Below are 22,155 nucleotides of genomic sequence, written 5' to 3' on the forward strand. Positions count from 1 at the left end.
GAATTTGTCGATGTTTATGGCGTTGGTTTCATAATATTAGTTATACTTCTGCTCCTTGAGAAAATGAACCGTCGTGAAACCGAACTTTCTCTCTCCGGGCTTCCCTTGAGAAACCAAAGGAATGCTCGATCAGCCGTTAATTCTCAATTCTTAGCCGTGGCCGCATTAAACTATTACAAATCTTAGGATACGGATGAATGGGATATTTCTTGCGCGATTGTTATCGTATTAGTCAAATGTTTTCTCAACGATTTACTGTTACACGATTATGTTGTAATAACAATCTATTAATCTGTTTTTGAAATAACAGCTAATTACGAGCGAATTAGCGATTCGTCGATGACATTTGATGAGAAAAATTCTAAAGTGAGTCCAATTTTACGAGAAAACAAATAATATTCTTCTGATAAGTTATGTAGCAGTATTAACAGATTTTCCAGTAATACGAGACATGTTTATAAATCACTTTGAAAACCTCAACCATACAACTACGTCTTAGTTTATTATGTAACTATTAAGTATATTATAAATGAAAATATAGAAATTGTGGGTTTTTGCTCGACATTTATTGCGCTATAATTGTCGGTCAAGTATATAAAAAGTTTATAAAGATCAAAAATATATATCGATTCGGTTAATAATGTATGGAGAGAGAATATTTATTTTTTATAAAATTTTTTTTTTGTAGACTTCTAAGATAGTTGCGAATGTATTAAATATACTCAGAAATGAGTAAAAAAGAATGCGTGAGAGGTTTAAATTATCTGTCTAACTAGATAATTGGTGCCATTAAACATGTTTGACGTGGTCAACCGAGAGCTGCGTAGATGTAAGAGAAACGTGAGAAACATGATCTTGTGACACGTCAGTATCTCTTCCGTCGTTTCTTAAGAGAGCCAAGACACGAAAGGAAGAAATTAATGTAACGAAGCTGTCTTCGTAACACGCGAAGCGGCAAGACTGCTTATTGGGTTAAGGACGCGGGATGAATTTTTTATCGTATAATTTCACTAACGCAAAAAAAAATGTTTTCTTTTTTTTTAAATTTACTAAGAAATAACAAATAAATCGATTCGTTTTAAAGTTCTTTTTCCGCGGATGATATATTTAATGTATCTTGAATTGATACGGAAAACAAATCTTATCTTTGAAACAAATAAATGTTAATGTTTCTTATTCTTGTTTCAGACGATGTATACTGACGGTCTCCTGACCCTCCACTATGGAAAACATCCAGCGACCTTGGCCGCAGAGGTCGGGGCCTGGTACAGCGGGGACCGTCACGTGGACGTGACCCTGGCATGCGACGATGGGTCCGTCGTGAAGGCCCATCGCGTCGTTTTGGCAGCAGCGAGTCCCCTCTTAGCTAGTTTACTTCGGAATCCTGTCCTGGACCACGTGGTTCATTTATCCGGCGTCCGAAAGACTCAATTGAATCATTTGTTGGAATTTTTGTATAACGGAGAAGCGCTGATACCGGTACGAATTCTAGAATTTTAGAAAATGAAAAATTATATTCGCATATAACATATATAACGCTGTCAGAAAATATTAAACATCTAATAGAAAGTGTTAAGCAAAATTTCTTAATAAAAAAATTTTGTGCTGTTTAGTCGACAGAGCTTACACCGTTGAAGGAACTTTTCGAGCTTCTTCAAATTAATTCGGAGCTATTTGGGCCCAATCAACCTCAAACTTCTAGTAATTCTGATCCCGAAAGGATATCGACTCCGCAGCCTTCAGAAGGCCAAGAGAGTTCCAGTTATGAATCCCAATATGATAGCAGGTTGGCAGATACGTCTTGTGTTTAATTAAGCTTGCGAAAATAAAAAATAAAATAAAATAAAATAAAATATTAAAAACCTTCTATATTATTTGAATTAATTGGAAAACAAAATGTTCAAATTAATTCTTATAAAAAAGTCTATGTGAAAGTACATTCATTGCATTTTTATCTATCATTTTTTGACATTAAATACTTTACGCCCGATCACCGCGCTTGGCTCTGATTGCCTGTTTTTTTGTTCGTTCACATTTATAAATATTATATGAATCTAATGTATCTCCCTAAACTTGTATATAATTATTAATATACATGTGGAATGTTTATTTACGGATAATCAAACAATTAAATGGCAATTTGGATGATTTTGTTGTATTATAAAAATGTCATGTCTTTCAGACAGTCCAATAATCTCGCGGACTGTTGCTCTGTTCTTATTAAAACGGAAGGCTGCGAAGAGGAGCCGGAAGTGGATGTGGAAGGTGTGGAAGGCGAGAGTCTCCTTACGGATAACAGAGAGAGCAACATGGAAACTCCTAGAAGGAGGGACAGCTCCGATCCTGTTAATTTGAGTCTCAATTCCGGCGCTTCCGTCACGAGCGACAGCTCGCATGATATACATAGGTCAGGCTTACGTTGATCTTATGCAATAATTCTATTGTTTTCAATACTAGCATATAAAACTATCTTAATCATTTTATGAGCTACAAAGAACTGATGGAAATTGGAACAATTTTTCAAAACGATTTCATTTGTTTGCAGGCCTGAGAAGCAAATATTCGAAAGGCGAGAATCTCTCGAGGAAGCCGAAGAGAGGAAGCGACAGTTGGTGACGCGGCTGGCGTTAGGTTTAGAACCCGGGAAGAGGAAACCTGAAGAGATACCGATCCCACCTGCGGAGGCGTACGTCGTGACGCCCCATCGCAAGCGAAGACCAGGCTTCCACAACGCTCCCGCGCAAAATCCTGCTTTCGTACCCTTCAATCCTGGATTCGAAACGCCCAGGAGATTGCAGGCGCCACATCAGCTAAGCGTTTCGGCACCACCGTACCTGGTAAGCTACGCACCACTGTACCCGGTAAGCTACGCTTAACATTTATTTATTTATTTTTTTTTTCGATATATCTTAATCAATATTAACCGTATCTTCAACAAATGCGTGATTGATTAACTTTTTTATATGGATTTTACCGTCGAATCGTCGTAATTTTTATTTCAAGTCGCAAACATAATAAGAGTGTCATTCAAATAAACAAAATTGATTTGTTATCACGTGCATGCGAGATGCTTATTCACACAAAAGACATCTTGCGATTTTTCAATGATATAAATTCGCAATTCCTCCGTTATTAACAAGTCGCAATTGATGTGCAGCAGGATAGATCAGCGACATCGCCGTCACATCGGCCGCCGAGCGCCGATCCGGCATCAGCGGCGGCTCTGGAGCCACCCTGGGGCACCTGGACCCTGCCACCAGCTCGAGCACCACCGCCGCCACCGTCGACGGACGATCCGCCCAAGTCTACTCCCGTACGTGAATACCGGTGTAGCTACTGCGGCAAGCAGTTCGGCATGTCGTGGAACCTGAAGACTCACCTACGAGTGCACACGGGCGAGAAACCATTCGCATGTAGACTCTGCGTTGCCATGTTCAAGCAGAAAGCGCATCTGCTTAAGCATCTCTGTTCGGTGCACCGTGGCGTGATAGCCGCCCCGGACAATACGTTCTCGTGCTGCTTCTGCTCGTCGTCCAACTTCGTCAATCTGCAAGACCTCATCAGGCATCTCTCGGGGCCGCACAACAATCTGCTGCTCAGCAGAAATCTGCATCGCGAATACAATCATGAATAGCGACAAGATCAAAGGCCATCCGGTGCTGAGGAGTGCTCCTCGAGCGCGCAATGACGAGTCCTTGGAGCAAGCTTCCCGATGCTCCTAGGATTTCGTTAGAACGATCGAGACACTCGACTTTTATACGGACCATTTCAAAAGATTATACAAGCTGAGACTTGCATAGAATTATCACTCAAGAAATCTGTTTTTTAATTTATTGCACAAAAAATTTACAGTTTAGAAACGCATGAGTGATTTTTACATTTGAAAATAATTTTGTTTTCTAAGACTTTTTTGTATCGTCAAAAGTAACGAATTTACTTTACATAATAATTTTAAATAGTTCAGCCATGGAATTATCTTGGTCTATAAATGTAATAAAAAGTAATATGTGCCTTCTCATTACAAGTAAAGTACAGAAGCAAGGCAAGAGCAAAATATATATTTTTTGATTTTCTGATATTCAAAAACTGTTTTATCGTGAAAATTTACATCCAAATCGAATTTATTCCTAAATATTATAATTTGCTCTGCACGTTTCCTTTATTGGATACTTCTATGAACTCGAAAGTTAAAAAACGCACAAATTTTTTTCTTGGAAAATAATACTTGCAAAGTTGCCGTCGTCTTAACGAAGAAGTGTATACCAGGTGTTACAAATATCTTAACATATAAAGTTGAACCAATTTTTGGCGTACTCGAGTGCATCTTTTATACATATTTGTGCATCGTGATTCTTAATTATTCGAAGAAATAATAATGTATTCCTTTTATCTACATATATATCTAGATGTACACGTGTTTTACATCATTAATATTAATCAATATCGGGAGAAAAGAGAAAGGAAGAAAATAAATTTGGTCAAAAGCATGATTTTTATAGTTGTTAATAATAAATTTCTACTAGAGTTATATATATTATAATAAATAATATTGTAAATTTTTCTTTCTTACATATAATTCATACAAAATTAAGTTTTTTCGAGAGATATTGATATTAGATATAAAATTGAACAAAAATTTAAATATACATTTTTTGGAGCAATAAAAAGCACGTTGCTATCAAATAATTAACACTCATGTACGCTTTAAATATGCCAAACATTGGTTCAACTTGTTAAGACATTAATTACACGATCTATCTGGTATACATATAAAACTTTTTTTGATTTAGATAAATTTGCATATAATATTTAATATTTATGTAATATTTGAAAACGTAGACAAAAAATATCGATAAAAAATAGTACATTTTCTTCGAAGACGAACGGCACGCAGCACCGGAGAAGCGCCTTTGTAAGAATAACAAAAATAAAAAAAGTCGATTTTTAATGAAAGATCTTCTTGATACTAAGGTCGCTCGTTGCGATTTTTCAGAAAGTATCTCATCGTTACGCATAAGCGATAAGTTTTGATAAGACACCTTTGTTAATGATCGACGTCCGTATATATATATATATATCGAACACGATCGTCGAACATAATCTGGAAAAAGTACAAGGACGATAATGAACAAACACGAGAGTCAATTATTATCACGCGCCAAATCTTGACGAGCCTGTAGAAATGAAACGCTGTCTCTTTGTCGCGTCTTGTTTGTTGTTATTTTATTTTAATCGCGGCACGTGGCATCCGGAAAGACGTTCCACGTTTACCTCAGCCCGCGTGCGACATTAATCTCACGATGTAAATAATGTTAAATAGGAACGAGCGGAAAAAGAGAGACGAACTAGAATTTATTTATTTCACACTTATCGCAAAGGGACCAACCGACTTTCCACCGATTTCTGTCTTAGGTAGATCTTAGGTGTCCTGCCCGCCAATCGTCTTCAACTAATTGCTCGTACGTAGTTAGTTACTATTACGGTTTCGATCGCGAACACACACGAAAGTATCTTGTCGGGATGTTGAAACGGTATAAAGAGAAATGAGAAATGACGAAGCGAAGGGGAAAGTACGACGTGGGAAGAAAATATTATCGGCGAAAACGATTGCGGAAGACACGATGTTTATAAATTATTAATGCAATTTATTGTAATATCTAGTAAACGTCGACGTTGTGTTAATACTCTGTCTTCTAAAATCCCGTCTTCCACATCGTCGCTTTTTTTTTCATATCCTCTTCATATCTTCGTCCTGATATCCCATTCACGGTTCTATCCTTCGGTATGTAACTCAGCGACTCGAGTGCCTTGTCAAATGGGTCCAAATTGGTCGATTGGGCAGTGATTTCATGTGTTCATAGTCTTAAGAGACATAGGCGTTTAAGATGCGATATCGAGCTCGCATAGGAAATGGAAAAATGTTAATGAGTTCACGTACAAGATTTTAAGATTTATTCGAAGTAATTCAATTTTTTGTTAAGACTAGTTAGATCGTTGTAAGTAGCTTTCTTCTCTTTATAATTTCATTTTTGTTTGACGCAGGACGTCACGTTTTTTTTTTCTTTCTTCTCTGTAGATAGGCATTATATTACCTAAGGTGCCTTGAAGAAGGGCCTCGACCTCTTTTTTGCTCCTTAACAGTTTTTAAAACCACCTCGATGAAAATGTGACTTTAAAATGTAACGAGAAAAAATGAATTGGTCGATTGACGAGAGAAACACACATACCTGAAAACTTATCATTTTCAATGTGAATACACACATTCCATATATGTATATATACATATGCAAAATTGTCGAAAGTATAAAGATTACTTTAACGCAGCAATTAATCGAATCGTAATTGTAAGGAGTCAGAAACGCAAAATAAGCAAGATAATAAGATACGTTTATTATACGGAATCTAAAAATTGAGGTTCTAGCAAAGTGTAACTTTGATACCTTCACACCAAAGACATTTTCAATAAAAATTGTCAAATAAGATTAATTACACAGCAAATACAATTTTAGTTTTTAAAGCAATACGTGACATTTTGGACAACAAGATTTGTGTACGTAAGTTTTAGAATGGCGCGCGCAATTGTACTTGAAAGATGCAATTTTAATATATAATTAACTGCATAAATATGTTATCTGATTAATACTGATGTACGCTAATGACAGTAAATTTATCTCATCCGAGTCCTGTGGTAATAAAATAGTCGTGTATAAATAAAAATTACACAATGACGTAAATTTTTCTCTCTGTCTCAAAATCTCAATGTCTTCGTATCCATCAAACGAAGCGTCACGCGGGAAATACGATTGCGTTCGAAGTTGCTGTTTATTCTCGTAATTGCAATCTCTCGGGATGGAGACGAATCGATCGGTATGTCTTCTTTGTTCTACCACCTTTTTCCGTCGATATTCTCATCGTGACGAACAAGCGTACATCGTAACGGAGCAAAAAGGGAGGTTAGAGGGGTGGTGTGCGCTCTCGCAAAGCCAGGCAGACAATGGCCAGCACAAAACACAGTGAACGTAATGTGATACTAAATGATAATAAAGCTAAAGTAATTATTGTTTAGCGCGCGGCGGCGTTCTCGTGATCGACGGGCGCGACGACCCGTCGTGGGTTCTCGATGTGTGACCACAGGAAGAATCTTTGCAATCGCGAAGGCGGGAGGAAACCGATCGAGGAATGATCTTGCGAGTCGCCTATAATAATTAGATAAGCACGATCGGCTTTGTCTCACCGTTTCCCTTTATCCCTCCCCCTCCACCCTTATCACGCCCCGACATTCAGTCGTCCCCTCTTCTCGAGCCGTATAAACGCACTAAGATTATGCATTACAGATTATTTTATTGTTAATTAATTATGTTTATAGCGCGCCCACACATGCACCCGGATGTCTCTCTCGGGACCGTGTCCGTATCGGCGAGGAAAAAAAAAGAAAGAAAGACAAAGATCTCGAATTTCGGTTTCGACGGACAAGTGGATCGGGAATGTAGAGGAAGATGACACTTAGAATAATTTAATGCCAAACCGATCGAATGATAAATTGAATGGTTTAGGAACCGATAAAGGTTTAGTTTAAGGGATGTATGATTGGCATATAATTTTGTAAAAATAGCGAAAAATGTTGATTTGATATGATTCTTCATCACTATTTTGCGAAAATAGCGTCTTCTTTTCCTCATTTCGGACATCCGGGTGAAACTTTGTAGATTTTAAGCATCTTCCAAGCGGAGCGCGAGCTTCGTGTGCTTTCTTAGTGTTCATAGATTTACGAAAAATAAATTAATTCAGATGGAAACACTGTGTACGACATGATAAAAGAAAGCGAGCGTAATCGAACTAGTATGTGTATTGTCGATTTTTCTTCTCTCATCCCAGTAGAACCCTTTATATTCCAATTTATTTACATCTATATAAAAATTTGCAGAGAAATCGCTTTTTCAAATTTAGTTATTAAATAATTTTAACAATTTTAATATAAACTCTGGTTAAAGAACATAATACCAACTATTTCACAAAATGTTACTTTTTGGAAACTTTTAAAATAAAATCAGAAATTTATTTTATATAAAATTAAGAGAAAAGAGAGAAAGTTGTTATACTTAATTAAAATACATTGACATTAAAACAATAGAGAAAGAATCTTTTATACATAAGATTTTGTGCCTACAGAGTCACATATTGGTAATTTTTATTTTAATATTAATCAACGAAGCTAAATAAACCGTTGATAAAATACGCTACACCGGGAGTAGCTGTCGCGTTGCCTGTTAATTATTTTAGACTGTCTCTTTCGCATCGAAATCAAAACACTAATTATCATTTTCACGAAACGCGCATAGCGGTTCGCGGTTCGCAAAAGAATCCCGTAAAAAAGGAGAGGCGCAACGTCGTTGGCTAACGGTCCGCGAGCGACTTCGGTTTTGTATAAAAAGAAAAGCCGCACACACAGCGCGAGAGACCCGTTACCAGTGGGCCACGTTCCAGCAAGATGCCGTATGCCACGTACATCCAATCTCGGCAGTGTCGATTGCATAATTACACCGCGCGACACAGGTAATCTCCGTTCTTCGTTTTGATTCCGCTCAGAGAGGATCGGCCTGCACCTGCTCCGAACGTAAATACGGATTCGCGTGAGGTTTCAGCTCGCTGGAATCGATTCTATGAATGAAGGGATGAGGTAGAGGAACGAGACATTCGCCTTGTTCAAGTAGACGTAATTTATGTGTGTCTAATGTCATATAAGCAATCGTGCGTAATAAATTAGTATTTATTATGTTTATGTAAATATTGATCGTATTTTTCCAGAGACGTGAGACATACGTGTAGATTTTTAAACGTTTAATGCTGGTATATAATAATAAGTGATACTAATAATATTGTAATAATAATAAATTTCGGCAAATTATGTCAATTTTGATAGCAATAACAAAATTATAATTAATGCGAGATGATGCCAAGAATTAGTAATACGTATTCGTGATTTGATATGTATAGAAGAAGAAACAGAAATATCAAATAATGGAAAAAACAGAAAAAGAATGGAAGAAACAGAAAGATGGTTAAAAAGAATCTATAAATATATAGTGTTTATAAAGATTTCAAAAGCGATCTACCAGTATTCATTGCTTCTAATCCAACTGTCTTTAAGGAGCACGATTTCGAAATTAGAGATACCAAGAGACTCAAAATTCTTCTAATCCGTTAACCACGCATTTCATTCGGGAAAGCATTGACATTCCACGTAGTTGGAAGACCTCGCTCTAGCAATGTTCCCGAAGGGGCTGGCATCTATAGTTTGGAAGTACCGTTCATCCTGAAGTTGCATAATGGATCTTGCATTTCTGGTTCTTGGTCGCCGTCGCCGACCAAGATGGACTTGCCAAGAGATATTCGTAGGCGCATCATCATTGACCAATGACCATCGTCTGCTCGCCCAGGCTCTCGGGCAGCGGAGAGTACCGTAAGAGTATCAACACGTGAGTAACACAGAGGGGGTAAGACCGCTCGGTCAACGCTCCTGCTCTAATGTATATAAAGGTTGAGAACCCAACGGGTACTCGAGGCAGATCATCATCAGACATGTTCGGGAAGATCATCCTAACGTTTTCGGTCCTGGCCTGGGCCAGCGCCCAGATTCCCAGTCTGGGCTTCTGTCCAGAGTACATACCCATGGCAAACTTCGATATGCAAAGGGTGAGTAATTTCATCTTCAGCTAATTATATTTTATTACATGCGTTATTTTTTTTTATATATATTTTGTGTTACATCTGTGCGCTAAGCGATTGATTGAAAATATATCAAGTATCACTCGGCCTGCGAGAAGGATTTTCTTGTGCTTTTCGTTGATGGCTCGTCATCGTGGAGATCATATTTCTTTTGTCAGACAGACATCTTCATGCGACTTATCGTCAATATTGATTTTCGTATAATTGACTTGATATATTTTCAGTCAATCGTTTAGCGTATGAATGCAATAATTTGGTCTGGAAATTCAGAATATTTGTGTGATAATGCTATCAATATCATCGGCGATGTTTGAGCAAAAACATGTATAATAATTAAGATTGTTAAACTTTTTGAATAACAAATATTCTCTGTCTCGATATTTTTCAGTTCCTTGGCGTTTGGTACGAGTCTGAGAGATACTTTCAATTAACCGAAGTGGTATCTCGATGCGTTATGACAAATTATACCAAAGGTCTCGATGGCAGATACCACGTGAGCAATGAAGTCACGAATCGTTTGTAAGTATACACGCCGCGTTTTTAATTCATTTGATAAATTTATTCAAGAGAAATATAGAGTACGAGATGCGTTTATTAAATAATCGGATTAATTTTTTTAAATTTGTTGTGTGTCAACTATCAATGACACTGTTTTAAAGCTTCAAGCCAGGTTTATCAACTCTAAAAATTTCATTATCATCGGACATACGTCATGAAATGTGTCGATTGAAAAAGCTAATAAACATTTGATGTTGCCGCGAAAACATAATGAACCGAAAACAGCTTCATCGAAAAAGTGTGCGAATTAAAATGAAAATTGATGCAAATGTAATTATGAGAATGGAAGAATCCGAATGTCTTTAAAAACAATTCGCTTTTAAACACGGATAGCATATTGATGATTCGAGCGGTTCCGACGAGGGTGCTTGAAATGATTCCGAAAGACGGTCAAAATCAATAATCCACTCAGTTGTTGACCGTACCATACGATGTATATGTCTAAAAAAAAATAGATTTTGAATAAAATAAGTTAATTTTGATTTTATACAGCTTTAGTTCGGTTATTTAATAGACGCGTCTCGTACACATTCTTTTGACGAATGAATTTCTCATTATTAATATTTCTGGCATTATCTAGTACCGGTGTAAAGAGAATACTGGATGGCGAAATTAAGCCCGCAGCTTCCAAGGCCGAGGAGGGTAAACTTCAGGTTAAATATACCACAATTCCACTGACACCCGAGACTAAGTACTCGGTACTCGAAACGGATTACGACTCATATGCCGTTTTATGGAGTTGTCAAGGTATCGGTCCTGTTCATGCACAAAGTGCTTGGGTAATGACGAGGGAACGAATACCGCCTGGAGAAGTACTTCAAAAGGTATATGCTTAATAAAGTAAATACATTAAAAAATTTATATATATATACATATATCATGTTGGAATTGTTATTATTACTATCTTAAAAAAAGATTATTCTAACAAAGTATATTAGTTATCTCGTTTAAAAAAAAATTACCAATTAATTCCTTAGTAATTATCATCAAGTAAAATTTTTGATGTAAAATCTAAGTACCTTTTAATAATTGACATAATTCTTATTCTTGTCGCAGGCTTACGGCGTTCTTGACAAATACAAGATATCAAAGACATTCTTCGTCAAGACCGATCAGGCGGATTGCGCCTATCTGGACTCCCGCATACCAGATGAACCCACCACGAAGAAACCGGTGAGACAGAATTCGCAGACGGCCGCATCAAACGTTAAATCGGCCATCGCCCTAAACGACGACGAAGCGAGGGAAGAAGCGGAAGTCGGGATTCTGGCCGAGAAACCGTCCCTCGACAGCTCGAAGATAATAGCGGAGGAATCCACGAAGGTCGAGCAGTCCGTGGAGACCGTTCCCGAACGAATTCTGAAGGTAGCCGAAACGATAAAAGAGGAAGCCGACGTCAATGCTAAAACGATCATTGTCGAAGTTAAGGAAGAGCTCGCCGCGGAAAACGCGAAGGAGAGCGGGCATCCGAATGAGACGGAGAAAAAGACTGCCTAAAAATATCTAAAGAGGTCTGTCAGTTGGCGTTTAACAAGGGCATATACACAGGGATTAATTCGATAGTCTTAGGCTCGTAGCGGTTTCTTCGTTGAGAACCAGTCTCGCTTAAGTACAGCAAAATCATTAATCATTGTCCCGTAGGCGCGTCGTCGTCGCCTGAGGACATAGGGTTGGCGCGGCGCTTTGTTTTATAGGCTTACGTACAAATGTAAAAAAAAAAAAAGAAAAGAAATGAAACTAATAAAAAAGAATAAAGATTGTTATAAAAAACGTTTTAATAAAATATGCTAGTTTTTGTTCTTATCACTTCCACTTCACTGGGTAGTGTGTAAGTAAAATCAATTACCGAACATACGGCTGCTGTAATTTAAATGTAAATAGATATAAAGATAATTATATTTGATTAATGAATAACAACATTGACTAATGAAAAAAATTATTTTATTAAATGCATTCTTCTGTAAGATTTCTACACGCATTGTCATAATTTGTGGGTCGTGTAAGTATATTATGCGAGGGAAAACGCGATTTACGGACTCTTGGAAAGTCTTTTTAACTCATGCGTCACGATATGGTGCCAGTAAAAGCTAAATGTGTTATGGCGTTTTCATCGTGAACACAAATATAAGCGGGTCACGTAACGGATACAATTTTTCATATCGTTGATAGTTTGTTTTCTTGTTTCGATGATAATAATGTATCGATATAAAACTACCATTCAAATTCATATACAAATAAATTGATATGATGCCAAATGTCAACGATCAATCAAATATTTTATATTCAAATATGCAGATAAAGCTAGAAGAATCTATTGAATTATATAAATGGGTAATGAAACTCTCTGAATAATTTCACATAGTATTTCTATTACATTTTAACTACACAGCAATTTATTAAAAAATAAATAAATAAGAAATTTGAATAATATATATATTTTCTTTTGCATTTATAAAAATATGAAAAAATATTTAAAATAGAAAATTTGAATATGAATCTGATTTTTTAATATAAGGAAATATTTTTAATAGATATTTTTCTAACGGGAGTTAACTTTTTTGTGTTTTTTTTTTTTTGTTTAACGGGAGTTAAGTAATTAGAATTATTTAAGACTAATACGGTAATCTATTACACATAAATATTGAATAGTTTGCAAAATCTTTAAAAATAATAGACATGTAAAAACAATACAAATTTTATCATAAATTGAAATGAAATGTCGACATGCTTTCCTTAAGTTATTCTATGTTAATACTAACATGTTATTTATCGCGGCGCAAGTATTTCTTCGATCAGCGTCGGGACGTCGATTTCCGTTAGCGATTACCGGGATTACCTCTACGTAAACGCGATCAAACATTTTCGAAAGCGGTCCATCTCAAACCCGATCACGAAATAATCCACGCGTCTTTGAAATCGGAGATCATCTATTGGTCAATGGCAAATTCGAGACGGGTTTCTTGAACCCCGGGCGTACCGTTATTGACCCACTAACTGACAGAACTCTGCCAAACGCATTCAGTCAACCTTCACGGGTCCGTCTTCGCAAGCACGAGGCGAAGAACAAGAAGCCGCAGTCACCTGCGAACAGTTCGTCGCGCGAGGAGTATCGACATCAATTTCGCATATTGACATTCGACGCGTATCTCTTTCCTGGATACGATCAAGGTCATCGGGTGAGTATCTTATTTAGATCGTAAATCGTCGATGCTTTCTCCCTCCCTGCACCCTCCCCTTTCCGCTCATAGTTTCCAAGTCCCCTGTTTCTTTTCGTCTACTTTACTAATCAAGCTTCCCGCAAATACATTGCTAATAGAATTATTTGCATAAATAACCGCTTTCGCCAGATAAATATAATAGACGAAGAAATAAGAAATCGAGCTGGCTAAACTTAAATTATCTACGTTTTATAAAATTTTTGTATAGCCAATTGACTCGTATCTAATGTCTTAAGAAAGAAAGGTGGGGATCATTAGACTTTCAAATCGTTAATGCAATATCATGAAAAAAACAGGAACGGTACTCGAAGTGATATATTACTTCAATCTTATGTGTCAGTGTATATATCAGTGATATATTGTATGAGTCAAATCAACACAGAGGATTACACAATATGAATGATAAAAACTAGCAAAACATAGAATTTATAAACGTCACAAAGTATGTCATGCAGAAGTAACTACATCGTAACGTTATTAGTTTAAAAACGTACGTGCCGCGGCGACGCGATATAAAAGAGAGCGCGTTCGCTTATCTTCAGTTTTAATAGAGTTACGTAAATTGACAGTGTACTGTAAAAACGTGAAAAGAGTACAGAAAAATATTTTCGAAGAATTTATCAAAATCGACGTAAAGCGACTTGTAAGCGGAAAAATTTAATATCATCTGAACTATGTCATTTTAACAGCAACCACATCTAATCGGAAATGTGAAAAATTTTCGATTACATTGAAAATTTTCGGTGTACATAAATATAGTATTTCAACGAGATAAAACATTTCGTTTGAAATTAGGTTTACAAAATCTTGTGTCTGTCGAGCGAATACAGATAGAATGTAACATTCCTGCAATGTAACGGATCGAAGATTCTAATTTCTTAGAATGTCATTAACCCGAAACTTAACACTACTAATTTGATCGCGTCTCTTAGTTTGAATTAATCGTGCATTAATTTGCATGTGTGTAATGATGCATTTTGATGAAATTGATTATTTGTGTGTATCACGAAAATAATTTTACGTTCTAACATTTATATTTCTGATGAAACCTTGACTGATAACATGCATTTTTTTCAGAGAAGAAAATGTTGCGGATATTTATAATTGTTATCATTGCGAACGCAGCGATAGCCCAAGTGCCATTCTTGGGTACGTGTCCAAACTTGGAGGCAGCGCCACATTTGGAACTTGATAAAGTGAGAGTATATCGAGACAATTATAAATATAAATGCTATACGTAATGATGCATATAGTGTATGATATACCGATAGTTACTAATTTTTTAAATTGATATCTAGGTTATTATTATGCATAAGTGATTATATGAAGTTTTTATGATATAGAGCGGATAAAATTAATAATTATTATTTTTTCCGACAATGAAAATTCTTCTGACTTTCAATTATGCTTCACGTATGAAAGAAAGTTTATGTATGCTTTAATAATTCAAACTTGTATCCAAATTGAGATTTGAAAATGTATTATATATATATGTATATATTTATATATTGTAGCGCTGTTTGAAACGAATACAACGATATATGATATAATGTAAATATTTTACATATTATACGAGTTTTACAGATAGCTTTTGGAAGCAACCACTATGCTCACAATAAAGTTCAGTTTAAACTATTTAATTTGATATATATTTGTTACGGTCTATCTTTTTTAGTTTAAAAGATAAAAAGGGGTGGCCACTTTTGTTAGTTTAAAAACGTACGTGCCGCGGCGACGCGATATAAAAGAGAGCGCGTTCGCTTATCTTCAGTTTTAATAGAGTTACGTAAATTGACAGTGTACTGTAAAAACGTGAAAAGAGTACAGAAAAATATTTTCGAAGAATTTATCAAAATCGACGTAAAGCGACTTGTAAGCGGAAAAATTTAATATCATCTGAACTATGTCATTTTAACAGCAACCACATCTAATCGGAAATGTGAAAAATTTTCGATTACATTGAAAATTTTCGGTGTACATAAATATAGTATTTCAAGATAAAACATTTCGTTTGAAATTAGGTTTACAGAATCTTGTGTCTGTCGAGCGAATACAGATAGAATGTAACATTCCTGCAATGTAACGGATCGAAGATTCTAATTTCTTAGAATGTCATTAACCCGAAACTTAACACTACTAATTTGATCGCGTCTCTTAGTTTGAATTAATCGTGCATTAATTTGCATGTGTGTAATGATGCATTTTGATGAAATTGATTATTTGTGTGTATCACGAAAATAATTTTACGTTCTAACATTTATATTTCTGATGAAACCTTGACTGATAACATGCATTTTTTTTTCAGAGAAGAAAATGTTGCGGATATTTATAATTGTTATCATTGCGAACGCAGCGATAGCCCAAGTGCCATTCTTGGGTACGTGTCCAAACTTGGAGGCAGCGCCACATTTGGAACTTGATAAAGTGAGAGTATATCGAGACAATTATAAATATAAATGCTATACGTAATGATGCATATAGTGTATGATATACCGATAGTTACTAATTTTTTAAATTGATATCTAGGTTATTATTATGCATAAGTGATTATATGAAGTTTTTATGATATAGAGCGGATAAAATTAATAATTATTATTTTTTCCGACAATGAAAATTCTTCTGACTTTCAATTATGCTTCACGTATGAAAGAAAGTTTATGTATGCTTTAATAATTCAAACTTGTATCCAAATTGAGATTTGAAAATGTATTATATATATATGTATATATTTATATATATACAAATGTCTTTTTTTTCAGTATTTAGGGAAATGGTACGAAGTCGAGAGATACTTTGCGTGGTTCGAATTTAGTGGAAAATGTGTGACAGCTAATTACAGTCTGAACGATAATGACACGGTGAAGATCGTTAATAAGCAAATTTCGTCATTGTGAGTATGACACATAACGTACACATTTGCAGAGTAATTTTAAGTCATTAATAGCGAAAGAGAAAAAAAGAAAAGAGAGAGAAAGAGACAGCGTTACGGAATAGAATGATCAACGGAATAGAATGGTCGTTAGCAATTACCCACTTGGAGTAAAGCTCTGTCCCCTTGTTTAGAACTGGAGTAGCATCGAGTATCGAGGGCATTGGAAGGTTAATTGGTAGATCCGATGATTCTAAATTGACCGTCACTTTTCCATCCTTGCCACTACCGTTCGATGCGCCTTATTGGGTTCTAGACACAGACTACGAGTCATACGCCGTAGTATGGAGCTGTACAAATCTCGGAGTGTTCAAGTAAGTTCATTTACGAAAGGAGAGTGAACGAATATATTGAGAAAAGAAGGTATAAGTTAAAATTTTCAAAATTTAGTTGGCGGAATTGAGTGGACGATAAGTTTTTTTCTCCTTTATTTTTATTATCGAATATATCAACTTCATATTCTCCTGTATTTAAATAAGAGTAAAGCTTAATTTTTTTAAGTAAACTCTGTTTATATGTATTTTTAAAATTATAAAGAAATACTTTCAAAGATATTAGATCAGATTATTTCAAAATCTTTTTGAATTCTTGAAATTATAATGTATTCTCATTACAGCGTACGAAACGTTTGGATTTTAACGCGAGAACCAAAGCCGCCAGTCGCAGTTTTAGAAAAAGCTTATCAAGTTATCGATAGAAACAACATTAGCAGAGCATACTTTATTCGCACAGATCAGAAAAATTGCCCGGCTTCGGGCAATTATTAAGAACGATTCAAGTATCTCCACGGAAATATGTTCAGTAAAGAATGAAGTGTTTTTGCGACGTCTCTTTGAATTACGGATTAGAATATCTATAGCCGGCAGCGATATGAATGCAGACTTTGATCATGATTATGCAGGCATTTTATTACCACTATTTGCGAGTGTTCTTGAATTAATATAATTGATACAGACATCTATACTGCACTCGAAGTAAGAATACTGCGTAATTGTAGTGCTTCATACTTAAAAATGTTTTCCATATCTGTGATTCTTAACGCAATGTGTGAAAAATTACACTTATAGTTTTTTTTATAATAAAGTTTAAGAAATTTTATTATAAATTAATCGGAAACATATATATATATATATAGCATTATTATAAAATGGGTATGGTTATGTATATTTGTATTGATAACACTTTGAATGCGAGATACGGGTTTTAATTTGTCCATTTGTTTGTGTGATATATAATTATTAAATAAAAAAGTAGAAGAGAAAATAAAGAGAGAAAGAGAGAGTATTTTGTAAAAATATAAATATATATATATATATAATTTATATGTAGAATACTTGTTTTATAGAAATCTATCTCTAAAAATAGGTAGATTCTATTGTAAAGCAAAAATTAATAAATAATTCGTGTAAAATTTTTTCTTTATATGTACTTTATATAAACTTATATTTCTTATTAAGGATGATAAATCTTAAATTCTCTTGTCTACTGAGAAGCATCTGAATAATAAAATAATCTTGCAATCAAAGTGTTAAGATACAAACATATACAATATATGTACATTTATATCTTTATATTTATAGTTATATTTATATTTGTTTTCTACGTGTAGGTATTCTTTGTTAATCACAAATGATTGTTTTATATATACGTTTATTTATTGAAAATATATCACGATTAAGACTGAACGACAATTTGTCTTAACTTTTAAAATTGTTATAACATTTTTTGAATGAAATGAAAAAGATATTATTTATCAGATTAAATAATCTCATGTAATTTATTATCCATATTTTTTCACTCCATTATTTTATACTCCATTTTTTTGCTCATATAGACATAATTAGTACAAAATAAAAAATTTTGCGAAAAAAAAGGATAATCTGTTTTCACATTGACGTTATAGTCATATATTGTGGCGTTATATTTTATAATTATATAACATTTGGACTGTTGTGTGTAAAAATATATAGCAGCTTTACATTAGCATTAGAATAGTTAGACAATAATTTCATTTGATTTACGTGAAACTTAATCACCGACGATTGATCATGTTGGTATCTTCCAACGAAATGTTACCGAACCCATCGAGAGTATGCTCGCTATGGTTGTAAGCACCGACCGAGACTATTAAAAATTTATGGATATTTGCATAGTTTGAAAAATCCGCTAATACTGTTTTAAAAAATATGACGGGCAAAATAAGAAGTAATAAGCATATTAGATAACAACAGAAATTTGATTGATGAAGAAAAAAGAAACGTAATATTATTATTAGAGTGATAATAAATAAAATAAAATACATTGGCGAATAAAATCGCGCAATTTAATGTTGCATTATTAATTGAAAAATCCTCTTCAAATTTATTGAACTTGTTTTACCAATATATGGGATTGTTAATATTAAATTAATATAATTACAGAAAATGCGCAATAAAATGATTGAATCTCCCAGAATCGAGTAATTATCATAACAATAAGTTTCGTGATACATCCATTATTTAATAAATTATTAATCCATACTTTAAAATATGCTCTCTCTTTCTCTCTTGATAATTTAATATTTCATCGATGCCGGATAAAAAATTTCAGCAGCAGGTACCAGTCCCTGTTGTAAGATCGCGCGGACATATCCAAGCAGTGCGAAGCGCGGTTGCTTTCGTAGCCGACACAATTGATCGATAAAAAGATTTTCTCAAACCAGTTATGAAAATTTAATTATGCAAAAACGACACGAAAAATATTTAATCGACCATTAAGTTATCCGCGTAACGATAATTTACGTACGAGAGAGCATCCGCTTTGTAATATTACATACATAATACATGCCGCGAGGGCGTACAGTGTTTTATTTATCGCGCAAAAGAAGGATGCTAATAAATGGCTACGTGAAAAGTTTCATTAATGAGGCAATAATCAATCACAAAAAAAGAGAAAGAGAGAGAAAGAGGGACGCCACGTCGGGTCACACAAATTTACGTTGTGAATCGAAATCGGATCTAACAACGCCCGGTAACCCCGACACGTTGGGCGTATCTCCCACGTTAAAAATGCGGGAAATGATCGTGGCCGAAATAAATCGAGAGCTACGAACCGAAAACACCGCGCGTAACAATACCCTTAAATTAAACAAATAACGGCGACACACGGGGTGCGGTCGCGTGCGAGGTCGGGCCTTTGGGCATTGTCACGTGCCATTCGTACAAACAGACAGTATTCAATTGCGGACCTGCAGGATATGCCATCAGGGATGCATTGTGCATCGAGAAAAAGAGGAGTCGCACGATCCCACGAATCATATTGCAAAAACGATAAAACGTATGAATTTCTTTCCCTGAGCACGTATCCCATAAATCTTGGTAGACATAATATTAATAGCACATACTACTTATTAGGAAATACGTATATATTTTTTTCTATATCGTTATGTATACATATATATACACATATATATATATATATATATATAATTTAAGAAATTTAGTCTCAAACTTAATTTTGATTTTATTTCTCAAAAACAAGTAGAACAACGTATTATATAAACATTTATAATACTTTGAAAGAATTAATAATAAGAAATATTATACATTCTCTTAATTAGAATTAAAATTTATATAATAAATTAGAGAAAAGATACTCAGATATAAGAAGTAGGGCATCAATTTAAAATCTCAAGATACAATCTTTAATAACAAGTCTTTGATATTTCGATGTAATACATCGAAACACTCGACACAAAATTCTTTTATATAGATTTATATAATAGTAAAACGATGTAAATGTACACAAAAGATAATACTCTTATATAATTGCAGCAAGAAGAAAATAATTGGATTCTATTATGCAATGATAAATTAAATTTATATCTTGCAAAACTCTCTGGCTTATATTCAGTTACATAAATGATACGCTGAGAAATATTCTGAATAATAAAAATTGCTGTAAACTACCTCTCATTAATATGTTATTTAATTGTTAATATATAATAAAAATAATTTAAAAATATAATTTTTTTAAAAGTATGTTATATATAAAATGCATTTTCTTTTTTTCTCTCTTTTTTTTTTATATCTCATACTTTTCTTATGACAAATATCGAGATTAAAAGAAAGTGCACAGAGCGTTCCACGTGGTTTCTTTTTGAAGCACGAGAGAAACACGGTTGTTTGCATTTCACCTGATTCAGGGTGGTCCATCATGTCGAAGAACCCATGTTATATATATATATATATATATATATATATAATTAAAACAATTAGAATCATAAAAAAACATATCTTTAAATAGATGAAAAACTTTACGTTGTATCGTACATGAGATGAAATTAAAATAATGCAATAAATCTTCCACTTCTTTTTGATGAGTAAAAAAACACATTTGATTTTTAGTATCCTTTCTTTAATAAGATGTGCTTTTTTTATTCTTTTATTTTATTAGGCCATATTTTCTGCCTTTTTACTTACGGGGGTCAAAAATTGGCGTATTTTTCCCAACCGGATAGTCTTTTCGTATAATCGTCGCCATCTCGCTTGTGTAATAAATTAAAATGCCGTAGAATCTAAATCAAGATCTAGATAGAGGCAAAGAACGTCTGCTAGGAGCCGTGGAACCCCCTTCCGAATTTATCTCGTCGTTCTTTTTCTCTCGAGAAGTCCTTTTACGCACGAAATGAAACAGGGAGAACGGATAGGGAAGGGGGGAGGGGAGAGAGGAGGAAGAAGGGCGATGAGGATGCAAAGAGCGGAAGGGGATACACGATCGAGCTCACGGGCGGCGGCCAAATCTCGGCGTGGGCCCTACGGTTTTCGAGGGGCACGGGCAGCGGTCCCTAATAACAGGGTACACCGAGGCTAAACAAACATACACGCCCCTGGCATCTCTCGCTGAAAGAGTGCACGGGAAACAAATGGGAAAAAAATGCTCTTTCGACACACCGTGCAACAATTTGAGGATAAAGTATATTTGCTTATTTCGCATAATTTACAAGAAAACAGATATTTTATCGTGCACCTGCTGTTTGCTTTTGACTTCTCGTTCTGGTAAAGGAGAACGAGAAGTCTTCGAGACACGAGAATTCGAGACCGAGGATTTCGTTGTAGTAGGATTGCATTTATAATTGTACTCTCAATGAAGTTTCCCGAGTTATATTTAGGAGAATTGCATAATGCACTTTGTGACATTCTCTAAGTTCTCATTAAGAAATTTAGTCTCAAACTTAATTTTGATTTTATTTCTCAAAAACAAGTAGAACAACGTATTATATAAACATTTATAATACTTTGAAAGAATTAATAATAAGAAATATTATACATTCTCTTAATTAGAATTAAAATTTATATAATAAATTAGAGAAAAGATACTCAGATATAAGAAGTAGGGCATCAATTTAAAATCTCAAGATACAATCTTTAATAACAAGTCTTTGATATTTCGATGTAATACATCGAAACACTCGACACAAAATTCTTTTATATAGATTTATATAATAGTAAAACGATGTAAATGTACACAAAAGATAATACTCTTATATAATTGCAGCAAGAAGAAAATAATTGGATTCTATTATGCAATGATAAATTAAATTTATATCTTGCAAAACTCTCTGGCTTATATTCAGTTACATAAATGATACGCTGAGAAATATTCTGAATAATAAAAATTGCTGTAAACTACCTCTCATTAATATGTTATTTAATTGTTAATATATAATAAAAATAATTTAAAAAT

General features: G+C 34.5%; 2 protein-coding genes across 4 annotated transcripts in view; both read left to right on the forward strand.

The window, feature by feature from the left end:
* Positions 1–7,835, forward strand: part of LOC115234605 (transcription factor Ken 2) — a 32,634-nt gene extending 24,799 nt beyond the window's left edge. The window contains exons 2-6 of one of the 3 annotated variants that reach the window (XM_029805788.1): positions 1,189–1,479; positions 1,614–1,786; positions 2,183–2,407; positions 2,546–2,861; positions 3,158–7,835. In XM_029805788.1, coding sequence (XP_029661648.1) covers positions 1,192–1,479; positions 1,614–1,786; positions 2,183–2,407; positions 2,546–2,861; positions 3,158–3,634 — 1,479 coding nt within the window. In that variant the 5' untranslated portion in view covers positions 1,189–1,191 and the 3' untranslated portion in view covers positions 3,635–7,835. The remainder of the gene's footprint in view (positions 1–1,188; positions 1,480–1,613; positions 1,787–2,182; positions 2,408–2,545; positions 2,862–3,157) is intronic. The other 2 variants (XM_029805789.1, XM_029805791.1) reach the window with 2 other exon arrangements.
* A 1,675-nt stretch (positions 7,836–9,510) lies between these two features.
* On the forward strand, positions 9,511–18,192 carry LOC115234645. The gene is made up of 9 exons (XM_029805861.1): positions 9,511–9,693; positions 10,115–10,245; positions 10,865–11,108; positions 11,341–11,747; positions 14,628–14,638; positions 15,808–15,926; positions 16,262–16,392; positions 16,566–16,745; positions 17,048–18,192. Exons 1-9 carry the CDS (start codon positions 9,526–9,528, stop codon positions 17,196–17,198), a joined length of 1,542 nt encoding a protein of 513 aa, XP_029661721.1. The 5' UTR covers positions 9,511–9,525; the 3' UTR covers positions 17,199–18,192.
* Positions 18,193–22,155: the final 3,963 nt, after the last annotated feature.

This window comes from Formica exsecta, unplaced genomic scaffold, assembly GCF_003651465.1.
Source record: "Formica exsecta isolate Colony F162 unplaced genomic scaffold, ASM365146v1 scaffold201, whole genome shotgun sequence".
NCBI lineage: Eukaryota > Metazoa > Arthropoda > Insecta > Hymenoptera > Formicidae > Formica > Formica exsecta.

Bases quoted from the DNA above. Each gene is read 5' to 3' on its own strand.
- LOC115234645 (XM_029805861.1), top strand. From the start codon at position 9,526: ATGTATATAAAGGTTGAGAACCCAACGGGTACTCGAGGCAGATCATCA. The intron at 11,109-11,340 runs GTATATGCTTAA...TTCTTGTCGCAG, and splicing joins CTGGAGAAGTACTTCAAAAG to GCTTACGGCGTTCTTGACAA. The intron at 16,393-16,565 runs GTGAGTATGACA...CCCCTTGTTTAG, and splicing joins AATAAGCAAATTTCGTCATT to AACTGGAGTAGCATCGAGTA.